Below are 12,680 nucleotides of genomic sequence, written 5' to 3' on the forward strand. Positions count from 1 at the left end.
CTTGTCTTAAGAGCTTGATTTTTTATTTAGGAGACACACAAAAAGAGTCACAAAGAATGTCGTATAGTCTAAAATACTTTTGAACAAGCATAGAAGTAACTAAATGGTTTATTCATAAATAATAAGCCGTACAAATGAGCGTTCGTACTATTCCCAGTAAGCCTGTGACGACGGAAATACACCTGTAAATCATCTATTACATAATGCATATACACTCAAGAAAGAAAGAAAAAATAATAATGAAAGGGCTAAGGAGGTTTTACTATTTAAAACTAATTCATGATTCTTGGGCAAAAGATTCTACCGCAACTCGTAGAATGAAATGATTAAAGCAATGCCTTATTGGCGTTTTCGTGATTTCTAATTCTATTAGGGATCAGCAATGGGATCATGGTATATTTCACATTTCCGGGTTATTTTTAACAGCACTTGAATTCTAGTAATATTAAGTTTGGGGTGGTATCATGGCTGGGGTGATATATAGTAAGTTACAATTATTCACTATTGTAAAGTATACTATCCCGTATTATTACTATATATATATACTATCCGTTGTACTAAATGGTAGTAACTTTAGGTGAGGAACTCATTTTGGTTAATTCTCTACTCTGGTTGTTCTCAAACTTATTTTGCCTCTCGGCTCCTTTCCAGAAAAGAATATTACGAAGTACCTTCTGAGAATCATTTTTTTTTTTTATTTTGATTTCAAATAAACTCAAAAATATATATCATTTCCCTACCTTTTTTTAAAAATAAAATATAGCAAAGAAAGGTGCAAGTTAGAAACGTCAATGTGTGAAGAAAAAAGACTCATAAAAGAAAGACTGGAAAAATTGTGAAAAAAGATATGGACTTCCGAGCCAAAAATTACAGGCTGAGAGAAAAAAATCTATAAAAGACGAGGCCAAGAGTAAAAGAGAGATTTTTAGCATTTGTAGCTCCTAGTATGTAGCATGTGCTAATTGTAAGTTTACTCCTGTCAGTACTTTGGAACCTTGGAAGTCTTATTTATTGATTAATTGTTGATGTTTACCTGTCTGTAAACCTATAACTCAACCACATTATTGTCTCGTATTCCTTAAGCCAATAAATCAGAGGCAACGCTATAGCGTTGCCTATGGTAAAGACCATATGGCTTCAATATTTTATTCTTTTTTACCCCCAGAGGCACTTCATATGTAAGGGATGGCCGTATAAACTTAGGGGAGTGGGGGTGTCATTTGATTGGAAATTGGAGCTTCTGCTCTTTTAAGAGTCAAAAGTGATCGGAGGGCAATAATCCCCCGCTCGGTCCTTTTTCCCAAATGCTTCCGATAAAAATTTTAAGATATCCATTTTGTTAAAAATAGTACAAAGATCAAATAACAAAACTCCAGGGTTGATACAGCCCCCAGAGCCCGGGGACAGGTGTAATAAGCCATGCTCCGGGGTTACATAAGGCTTTTATGGAAGGGTTGGTCGTATAAACTTCAGAGTGGGCTCATTTGATTGGAAATTGAAAGTTCTAGTTTCCTTTTTAAGAGTAAAAACTGGTCAGAGGGAAGCAAGACCCACTCCCGTCCCATAAGCCCTTTTTTCTCCAAATGCATCCGATAAAAATTTTGAGGTAGCCATTTTGTTCAAAATAGTCCAAAGATCAGTTAACAGTAAATTCAGGGTCGGCACAACCCTACAGAGCCCGGGGCAAGCGTTATATGTTATGTCCCGGTGGCGCAAAATTTTATGAAAGGGGTGGTCGTATAAACTTCAGAGAAGGCTCAAATGATTGGAAATTGGAAGTTATAGTTCCCTGTTCTTATGGGAACTGACCCTGGCCCTCCATGCCTCTATACCCCTCATCCCCTCACCCAAAAAATAGCAATATCATATTCCAAATCTTATGAGAGCTGACCCCTGGCCCTCAAAGACGCGACCTCCACCCAAGAAAACTATTAACGATATTTTATTCCAAAACCTAAGGGACCTAACCCCTGGCCCTCCATGTCCCCTCCCCAAAAAAATTACGATATTTTATTCCAAAATTAATTGGAGCTGAGCCCGGGCCTTCTATGGATCGACCCACCTCCCCCCAATAAATATTAACGATATTTTATTCCAAAACTTATTGGAGCCGACCCTCCATGATCTGACCCTCCCCCATTCTCCAAAAATATTAACGATACTTTCTTTCTAAACTTATGGGGACTGACCCCTAACCCTCCTTGGGCTGGCTCATCCCCTCTCCCCTCTCCAAAAAAATTATCAACGAGATTTTATTCCAAAACTTATGGAATAAAATAGACCCCGACCGAAATTTTAAAGCGCTATTTTGTCTTAAATAATACCATATAAATGGACTTCAAAACAGTCTATTTTGTTCAAAATATTCCAAAAGTCAAATACCTATAATTCAGGGGTTAATGAACTTTCAACATCCCCCGGGCAATAACTGTCACTTATTCAAGTTTTCCGTTAATAACATATAAGGTTTCTAATTTAGAAAAGAGTGTATGTTCGATTCTGGATCTCCTGGATGCGCTGCTAGTTGTCCACTGAGATTTGTGAAAACAGGGCCACCGCGTGAAGGTTGTGCACAGCCAGCCCCATCCACCCCCTAACATCAAACCCATGCCCTCAATATCCTCCCACTAGCAGCGCGTGTGTATATATGTGTTTGTTAAATATTGAATTTTTTTTTCTTTTTTTTTTACTAGGTGATCCTTGAAGTGCTCACAGGCTTGCCCCCTATTGATCAAAATAATCGACTGCTAGTAAGTTTTTATAGTTTTTACTCTGTGTGTATTTTCTATGATCTAGGTCACGTACCTCCAAACTTTTCAGAGTCTGGGACTGCGCAGAGGTTGAACAATGGATCGTGATCCATGCCGATGCTAAAAGAGTAGAATGTAGGCCACCTCTGGCAATTCAGTCAAATTCTGTAATTCCATTGGTAATGATTATTAGTTTGATCAAGAAAGTTTTTTCTTTGATTTTCCGACACCAATGGTAAAAAAGATTTTATTATAAAAAGCTTACAACGCTCTTCATCTATTTCCTAGCGAGAAAAGGGAATATTCCATACAACACCAAGGGAATTGAAATGGAACTTAGAGAAAATCAAAATGGGTATATATATATATATATATATATATATATATATATATATATATATATATATATATATATATATACATATATATATATATATATATATATATATATATATATATATATATATATATATATATATATATATATATATATATATATGCTGTTTTTTGTACTTAACCTCTTTTTCAGTTTATATAAATGATTTTTCATTTTGATATAAGTGATATTTTGTACCTAAGTAGAAATAATAAAAATGAAGAATTTGTTGTTTAACAGAGCAGTGAAGCAGTTTAATTATCGAAAAACGGTACTCCTTAAGTATGAATCCTGCTAATCGGAGGTCTTTCAAAAATTTACAAATATACTAGTCACTTAATATAGCTATTAATTTTTGGAAGAAGATATTGATGATTGTTGAGTTCTTGATTATCTGATGAGAAAAGTCACCCTTCCTAACTAACCCGCCATCTTATGAGGGAAGAAGTAGCCTCTGTTTAAGTTGTTTCAAGTACTCTACTGTACTAAATGAATCATTCCTTTGTATATAACACAGTATTGGGTCCTCTTCTTTCTTTGTCTTTCAATACATGCAAACCTGATATAATAGTAGGAAATGCTACGCTTGCTTCCGACTAGGTACCTCTTACGTTATGTTTTTTTCTCACGTCCCAATCAACGTCTTTGCTTGTAATACTCTTGATATTTTGTTATTATGTTCATAGTGATTACAGCTAGGAATACTACCTACATCATATCACTTATAGAAAAATGAAAAATCATTTATATAAACTGAAAAAGAGGTTAAAGACCTGTCAGAAAATGAGCCTGTTAACAGTTTTAGCCTTGGGCTAAAAACAAAGTGCTCATTTTATAAAAATGCTGAACGTCAAAACAACGTTATTCCATGGAACTTAAAGTGCTCATCAAAAGAGCACCGTTATATTAAAATCATTGACCTATTGCTGAGATTACTTGTTCAGTGTGAGGTACTGATCACGGAACAAAAAGAAAAATTTATCAAGTTCAGACTTTGCAATATAAATTACAAATTAAAGGTTTTACAATAAAATATATCTCAACTTGGTCTCAAGGTATATAAAAACTTAGAGACAAAGTCTTTTAAAAAGAAGTGGATCAAATTGCTTTAAAGGTATATTTGTCAGATGATTTTAGCGAATCAGTTCAAGATATTATGTCATTCTTATAAAAAAGAAAAATTAACCTATTCAGAAAGGGTATACGACTTGGAATTTTCCGGTAGTTCCCACCGCGGTGCGCTACATTGATGAACTTGGTGAGAAAAATAAAATAAAATTAATTTGTAGTTAAGAACGGTTGACTTTTATGTATGAGAATTCTTCGTTTTGCTTAGAAGTAAAGAAACCTTTTTCTTTCTGATTTTTTCTTTTGTTTTGGGTGTGATAAGCTATTGTATGGCTCTAAGCAGAGTGTTATACCGTTTCTTGTGAGAAAACCAGACTTTGTGTGATTTTAATACTTTTACAATGATAAGAGCCAGGAAAGGATACTATATCCTTCGTGTTCTTTATCCTAGGTGGGAGGGACAGAGAGGACTATATCGTGGCGTCAGATCGATTTTTCGTAATGGTTAATCGGGTACGTTGAATCCTTATATCTAGACTAGAGTAATTTGATGCAATTACAGTCGTCTTAAATATTTTTTTCAAGCACCTTTAGCTCTTGATAAGAATGAAACTACCAATAATACTTTTGTCCCTCTCAACAAACATGTGACAGCAGTGAATTCCCTTAACACGTAGTTTTCTTGTGGCTACTTTGCTCCAAACCTATTAAAACTTGGCCTATGATATTTGGGAACTCAAAGCAGGTACTGCGTAGTATCAGAATAGAAGAACAGTTCTTAGGTCAAAGTAGGATAAAAAGGGTTAAATCATTTAGGTACATTATGGGATCATTATATGCTGTCTTTTTGGAAACATTCTGATTATTTACGTCATAAATTTGCTCGTAATTTGGGCTGCCTTTCTATACAAAAATCTGTGTTTTCTTTTTCCATTCTCTAAAACTTGCATCAATCTCTCACTGAATTCTATCTTAAATGTTGTCCTGTAATTTGTCTCAATACATTTTCGGCTCACTTAAAACCTCTACAGGTAATCCAGAATAAGGCTATAAAAATTCTTGGCTCCTTTATTCCTTGTCCCGTAAAGCTCTGAAATTTAACATAAACCCAAACCCTCTTTTTATTTCTTGATATTCTTAATCTCAAACAAAAAAAGAATTACAAACAGCAATGTAATATTATTACATTCAATCTCCAGCTAACTATATAAATGGTAAGGCAATTGCTGGGGTTCTCGTTTTTTTCTGTTCATCTTCGCGCTCTAAGAAGCTTCATATTCCTCCACTGAAATCAGAGAGGGCTAGATATTCATCAAGGTACCTGATCCCTTATGTTGTAAATCAGTTTGATCTTGCTGAAATATTTTGCCTTTTCCAGTTTGTTTTCTTGATTTGTTCTATTTTGATCTGAAGTTGCATCGCTTTGAATTATCAATTTTATCTTATATTCTATATATTAACCTGACACATCAAGCTCTGCTCTCCGTTGGCTGGAGTTGAAATTTTATTATTACTTTTTGTGTTAATAAATATTCACCTTACCATATACGCTTAAAGAAAGAAAACATTTATTGGTCAAATATTTTACGCACTTGTCAACTAGTGATTTTTCTATACTGAAATTTTAGAAGTGAAAAGGGGATAGAAAGGATGATGAGTGAAACAAATGAAACTTATCTCTGATAGTTTACCTTTTCCTATAGTCCAGCTACAGCGACGATGGATGTTTGATAACCGGTATGTTGGACTCTACTGCAGGCAGTTGGCCAGAGAATATTGTCGAAACTCTTTTTGCCTTATCTCGACGCTGTCTTGGAGAAAAAAGAAGTCGACCAATAGCAGCTACGATTGTACAGGAAATTGAGAAGCTTATCACCAGAGGTCGGCTATTGATTAAGAACTTTCAAAATTAACTCTGAATACGTCACCATTTTGTGTGTCCCCCCTCTCTCGCTTTCCCTATCTCTTTTCTTCTTCCCACTGGGCGTTATCCCTTTACATCTGACATACCACTAGTTTTGACTATTATTATTCTAAGTAGGTGGCAGTCAGCTGCTTAGTTATCCCTTCACATCTCTTTATTTCTCTCTGTCCCCCTTCTCTCTCTCCCTCCCTCTTTGTCTCTATTTCTCTCCCTCCCACTCTCCTCCCTTACCCTTTCTTTCTTTCTATCCTTATCTCTCGCTCTCTCTCTCTCCATAAAAAAAGGGGTGCCCGATTTTAAATTATGGAGCTCTCTTGCATTCTTTAAAGGGAATGTGCAAAGAAGTATAAAAAAAATATGCTATTTTTGATTTGTAACGCTCGTCTTCACCCCATCTCACTGCAGTTTTACTACTCATTTACCTCATGGGAGGTAGTCAGCAAAACAAAATCGAACTTATTTTTGGAGAAAAAATGTATTATTACCGTGGCTGTTTAGTTATTTACTTCTCATAGATTGTTGTTGGCATACCTTATATATAATGGGAGACATAGAAGGGAGGAGGGTTAGGGTTTGAGGATTTTAAGTTGTTCAAAGGACCCTCTCTCCTAATGTAATTCTTTGATAAATGTTAAAAGGGCATTGTCATGTCGATGTTTTGGCTAGAGCTTTTGAAGCTTAATAACCTTGGGAAAACTGCACTTCCTTTCCTCTTTGAGTTAAAAGAAGACAGTAGGCTTAAAGTATTTTCCCTTGGAAAGGATCGTTATCACTCCTCCTGTATTCACGCATGAAAACCTGTAGCCTCCGAGTGTCATGAGATGACGTTGCATGTCCACTGAAACGTGCTATTATCGGTATCACTTGTGTTTTCAGTAAAGAGGCTTCTAATATTAGTTCAGCCACTTGAGCAACAAATTTATTCAACCCTGGAGTGGTAGATAATAAGTCAGAAGCTTGTATACATCTTCATTGTTGTGTTTTAAAAGTTGTCTTGAAAGTTCCCTAAAATTCCGTGTATGTGTCCTAATTTATTCATGGTCAAACGTCACAGAAATTGATTTTTAATGGTTTTCTCGGTTTTTACTGATGTGTAGAAATTTTAAGAATATAAACAGCATAGAATATTCAAAGAAAAAAAAGCATAGAACACAAATTGGTGACAAATTTCGTCCCAAAAATTTTGTCATGCGTGCAACCATTTTTGAGATGCAGGGTAAAGAGCGCACAGTGTTCAGCTATATATACTATAGTACATGGTCAAGTGTGAATTCTGATAAATAATTCCTTGTATAAAGCTACTAAATCATTCTAATATTATTAAGAATGAGAAACCTGTATAATTCGATAATTCGATTTTAATATTTCGATTGGATAATTCGATTTAAAGTAAGAAGGACTGTAAAAATGGTATTTGATTCTTTAATTTAATTAAGTGAAAGCTTTTATAACCATGCATGTCTTAAAATATTAGGAAAAACTGGAAACTCAATTTTTAGCTAAAAACATTTTCATATACAGTTACTTAGTTTTGACATTTAGTGGGTGTTAAGTTTGAAAATAAGTAATATCTGTAAAATCAGCAGAAAATACGGTCATTAGTTCACGCAAATTGCGTAAACAGGGAATAACGTGTTATTAATATTCTGTGGATCAAAAAATTGTTTATGTTTGAATTTTTACCAGCGAAAAGCGTCGTCGAATTTACGGAATAAGTTTCTGCTTATTTCTTCTTTTTTTTTCACGGTTCTGCATGTCACCATTGTCCAAGAAAATTTGTGCAGAGGTTTTTACCTAATTATTCTTGTAACAACGAAAAGAAAAATCACTGAAAATCCCGATTTTCAGGTACGAGTAGACCTTATAAGGGCCGTGGTTCCTTTTTAGTAGGTTGCCCCTAGGGAGGCAAATATAATAACCCCTTTAGAAGAAGAATAATATCGAATGGTAGAAGAATCTTATTTTAAGTCACTGCTATAATTTATCCCTTTCTAAAAAAAATTGATTAGAACACGTCTAAAGCTATTATAAAAAGGTATAAAAATCTATAGAGCAGCATTTACTGGTTGTTTATTGGGGTATTTTCGCTTCCTAGAAAATTCTTGTCTATGACTTATCATAAAGTGTTACTCTGAATATACTTTATCATATTCAGATTTTCTGAGGTTATTTCTTGAACTAAATAAGTTTCAGTTATTTCAGAAATTAAACAGACATGTAAAGTACCAAGAGCAGTGACATACTGTCTTAATTTGATTATAAAAAATGAGCTTCTTCTCTCTAACAAATCCTGACGAATCCCCCGATTCTTTTGAAAATTGTTCAAATAATCACTGTTGTACCTCTAAAGTAACTGAACGACCTATTCGCATCTCCCGTGCTTTTTAATTTTTTTGCCGTTAATGTATGATTGTTCGAAAATTATGTCTAACATTCGTTTTTCTAGTGCCAATTGAGCTGGACTACGAATTTTTGAAGAAAACGACAAACGATTTTGATGATATGCATGTGAATCAAGGTGGAAGAAAGCTTGGTGAAGGTGGCTTTGGTATTGTTTATGTGGGGACGTTGGCTTACCAAGAGGGTGAAAGCATGAATGTTACATTGCTGAGAAGAAATGCTGCAAGGTCGGTATATTTCGATTTATATCTCCAGGCTTTTTGAAAGAATTCCTCTTTTGTTTAGGATTATCTTGCTGTTTGGGTGCAATTTTGCCGCAATTGGGTTCCTTTCTTACGTACTGTTTAAGTTTATCAATTTGCATGTAATTTGGAGTTTTAAATAACCTGCAGTTCTAAAAGCCTTTACCTCCTTTTTCTGTGAGTGTTTATGTGACAGTAGGTTGAATTTCTTCTCAGTTGATGTCTTCAAGGGTATATTGATTTTCTTTTTTTTTTCCTCGTTCTACTACTCTTTTTCTTATTTCGACTTTTAGTCTTACCTAATTCTCATTCTGTTTGTGAAAAAAGATATGTGCAATTGCATTGCTTATATAACCTGGAGTGCTCTTTTTGTACGAGTCTTTTTTCTTCTTTTTTTTCTTAACTCTTTGGCAGGTTTTTTGTAGATATTTGACACATTACCGCTTTTTTCGTTTTATCTTATTTATTTTATACGTTTTGGATGTTAGTAGCCTATTTCCATAGATATCGTTCCCAAGTTATTCTACACAAATTTTCACGTTTCTGGCGTGATTAGTTGTGGTCCCATCTTGTAAGCGTGTACACATGCTTAATTTTACATATCTGCTAACAAAGATTCGGCCTCGGCAGCTTTTTGCCGCCTCTCTTATAGACTATACTCAATCTCCAAGTCAAAATTTTTTTTTTGGCAAAAGTTCAAAACAATAAATATAAACCAAGCCAGGTTAATTTGGGTCGCAATTTCAATAATAAGATAAGACATTTATTTTCAAACAATCCATATGACAAGCCCACAAAGGGCTGAATTCGGACTTCTGAGTCAGCAAGTCGCATGGTTGCACAAAAACTGGCAAAAATGCAAAAAATAACAGCGAAAAAATGAATAATCATTTATGAGTCAATAATTAAACTTTAAAAACTCAATTGAAAAGTTAAAAAGATAAAAAATGGTTAAACTAAACTTAAACAAATACAAGTCAGAAAAAAAATTAAAAGGGACAATAAAAAAAGGGGAAGGGGGCATAATATGCGAATAAATACAAAAAAGAACAAGATATAAATATATATACATATAAATTAAAAGGGACACTTTTTTAAAAATTAAAAAAGTCTCAGTAATTTAATTGCATAAAGTCAATAAAAGAGTTCAAAGGATAAACTGGTCAAATAAAGGGGGGGGGGAAATAAGTGAATAAACAAAAAAAAGAGAACGAAATATAAAATATATTAATATTAAAAGGGAAACAAAAAAAGAAACAGAGGGGGAAACAAGCAAATGAGTGCAAGAACCTGGGCAGCAGCATCATCCAATAAAAAAAAAGAGAGAGAGAAAAAAGGAGAAACTAGTGGGATATTTTATTCATTTTTTCTGTGATGAAGGGGACAAAAGTTTTTTTTTATGTCTGGAAGTAACGCAGTGAATGGGGAAAAAATAGGGACCGGCTCAGAAACAGCTCGAGGTGGCCGTAATCTGGATGGGGAATGACTTTTGGGGAAAAAACTTGCCGTCCTATAGTTTGTTATTGCGTCTTTTTGCAAACCGGAGGCAATGAAAGACAATCATGTATTTTAGACTCATTCAGTAACAACTGAAATACATCCTCCAAACAACAAATTAGATGATTCCATGCATACCCAATTCAAAATACAGAGTTTCAGGTACTTTGGTTATTGAAATTCAAAAATATCCGAAAAGCAGACACAAAAGAAGGCTTAATCTTCTGCTTTGCCCCCCCCCCCCCCACTTCTTCCGCACGAACCTGCACAAGCTCACACACCTGCACAGTGAATTTATTTGAGCGTAAGATAATAACCCTGGTTTTTGTTTTTGCCTTAACAATCTTGATTTCAGAGTCCAGGGACTACTAAGCTCTCAGCTGAATCGGATTGCTGTTAAACGTCTCTGTAAGAAAAAAGCGCTGGACCATGGGCCAGAACTAGAGAAATTAATTTCAAAGCTGTTTGTGTCGGAGATTGAAAATATGTCGAGGTACTATTTTAGTTTTATTAAAAACTTTTCTGATACTTATAGGTGATTCAGTGTTTAAGTAGGATAATTTATTTGTAAGGGCTAGCAATAATTTCTCCACTTCTGTCTGTCAAGGTCTTATTGTAACTTTAAATCAAATGAGTCAATTTATTAAAAAAAAACTTTTGGAACCAATTGAAAATTGACGAACTAACTGAATGGGTAAAGACGTAAAATATTTTGTAAAGGCCAAGGATCTCTATAGGTACCTATTCTTTCTTTTGTGTCACAATATGATACTGCTATAGATTTACGCAAAATTCGTAAAACTGAAAATTATTGTGTCCTATGTAAAACAAAGTAACCGTCTTTTTTTTCTAGGAAATCAGGGAATTAAAGGTTATTCGTTGGATTAAATATTTAAAAAACTGTTAGCAGTCCTTTCCTTCTTTCCAATCTTTTTAAAAATTCAAAGTAAAGCCTCATTCAGATTCAATGAACTCACTCTCCCCCCAGTTGACCTTATTGATCCATAGATATGTTTTTTTTTTAATTTGATCGAATGCTGTATCAGAAATTTGTTATTGCGACCACTCTAGATCCATGAGCATCTGATACTCCATAGAACATTTAAGGCTTCTAGTGGCAAGATTTGTGGCGCTAGCAACAACACTGACATGGCACTAGTTTTGACTATTATTATTTTAAGTAGATGGCAGTAAGCTGCGTAGTTAGATCGCGCTGACGAGGATTTCGCCTGAGAAAGTACAGAAATCACAAGTGGTCTCCCATTATCGCGGTTCCAGCAGTAGCTGCAACCTACTAAAGAGCGAACTACGGCGCATAGTAAAAGAAAGTTTAAAATCTTGTTTTGAAAAACTGTGTAGTGAGAAAATCTCTTCGTTTGAAGGTGATATAGGGACGGTAATTACTACACAGATTTGTCTTAATAGCAAAATATTGTTTTGAAGATAAACCTTCGGTAATTGTGAAAAGCGCTTTAAACTGTTTAAATAGAAGCCGAGCCAAAAGAAAAATTGCTTTGTTGGAATCCTCATAGTCAAAAACGTCATAGAAAAACATGGGAATTTTTTTGTTTTTTTTTATGTGTAGTAATGACGAGCCTTCTTTTTTTTCCTTTTTATCCTAATGCTGACTGGCTACTATAAGCTGTAGAAAAATATTTGATGATCCATTTAAAAGCTAATACTTATATTTACGTGCTTATTATAAATTTTTCTTGATAGAACTAAAAATAAAATGCAATTTTGGCAAAAATTATATTTTTTCAAGTAATTTCTATGTTATTATCTATTTGAATCTGTATGTGACGTCGTGACATCATGCTAAAACGCTTTTATTTTAGAGTTAATTCCAGTAAATAATTTTAGTTGTATTGTGTATTGACGATTACTTCAAAAATGTTAAGGCTGTTATTTTACCTTTACTGAGTTCCACCTTAGGAAGTACTGATGGCTTCTCTTCAGCTTTTATCGTGGTTGTAGCAGTAGCGGTAATCGAGAAAACAGTAAACCTTATGCTGAAAATACGTTTAGAAAAACTTTCACGTACCACTTTTTAAATCACCACAGCTGAAAAAATGCTATGAAAAACTTCCGTTAAAACTTGAAATACCATTGATTTTCTTGTTGTCTGTATAAAATATTTCTTCAGGACTGACATGATCTATACTGCTCATGGGACAAGGGCAGTGAAATCACTCAGATTCCAATTGTTTACAGACAGGTTTTAAACTTAAAAATAAAGGCTATATTTCAACATGTGTTTCTGATTGGACTGAAAATTTCAAAGATCGGTCCTTGGGACAAGAGGGACCGCACAGCTGTTGCGGATACATCATGGGCAGCCCAATAGCGCTGCCTAGGTAAAGAGCAAAGTGGGCTCTATGTATTATAATTTTTTATGTTTTGCCAAGGCACGTCGTATGAAC

The 12,680-nt window shown here is 34.4% G+C and overlaps 1 protein-coding gene across 7 annotated transcripts in view; it reads left to right on the top strand.

Moving 5' to 3' along the window:
* The window catches only part of LOC136029164 (interleukin-1 receptor-associated kinase 4-like), a 102,428-nt gene that overhangs the window by 70,520 nt on the left and 19,228 nt on the right, over positions 1-12,680 (top strand). Inside the window, exons 10-13 of one of the 7 annotated variants that reach the window (XM_065707266.1) lie at positions 2,694-2,750; positions 5,898-6,075; positions 8,565-8,745; positions 10,613-10,750. The exons of the other annotated variants lie outside the window; for them this stretch is intronic. Coding sequence (XP_065563338.1) covers positions 2,694-2,750; positions 5,898-6,075; positions 8,565-8,745; positions 10,613-10,750 — 554 coding nt within the window. The remainder of the gene's footprint in view (positions 1-2,693; positions 2,751-5,897; positions 6,076-8,564; positions 8,746-10,612; positions 10,751-12,680) is intronic. 7 annotated transcript variants of the gene reach the window in all.

The sequence above is a fragment of the Artemia franciscana genome, chromosome 7 (genome assembly GCF_032884065.1).
Source record: "Artemia franciscana chromosome 7, ASM3288406v1, whole genome shotgun sequence".
Lineage (NCBI taxonomy): Eukaryota > Metazoa > Arthropoda > Branchiopoda > Anostraca > Artemiidae > Artemia > Artemia franciscana.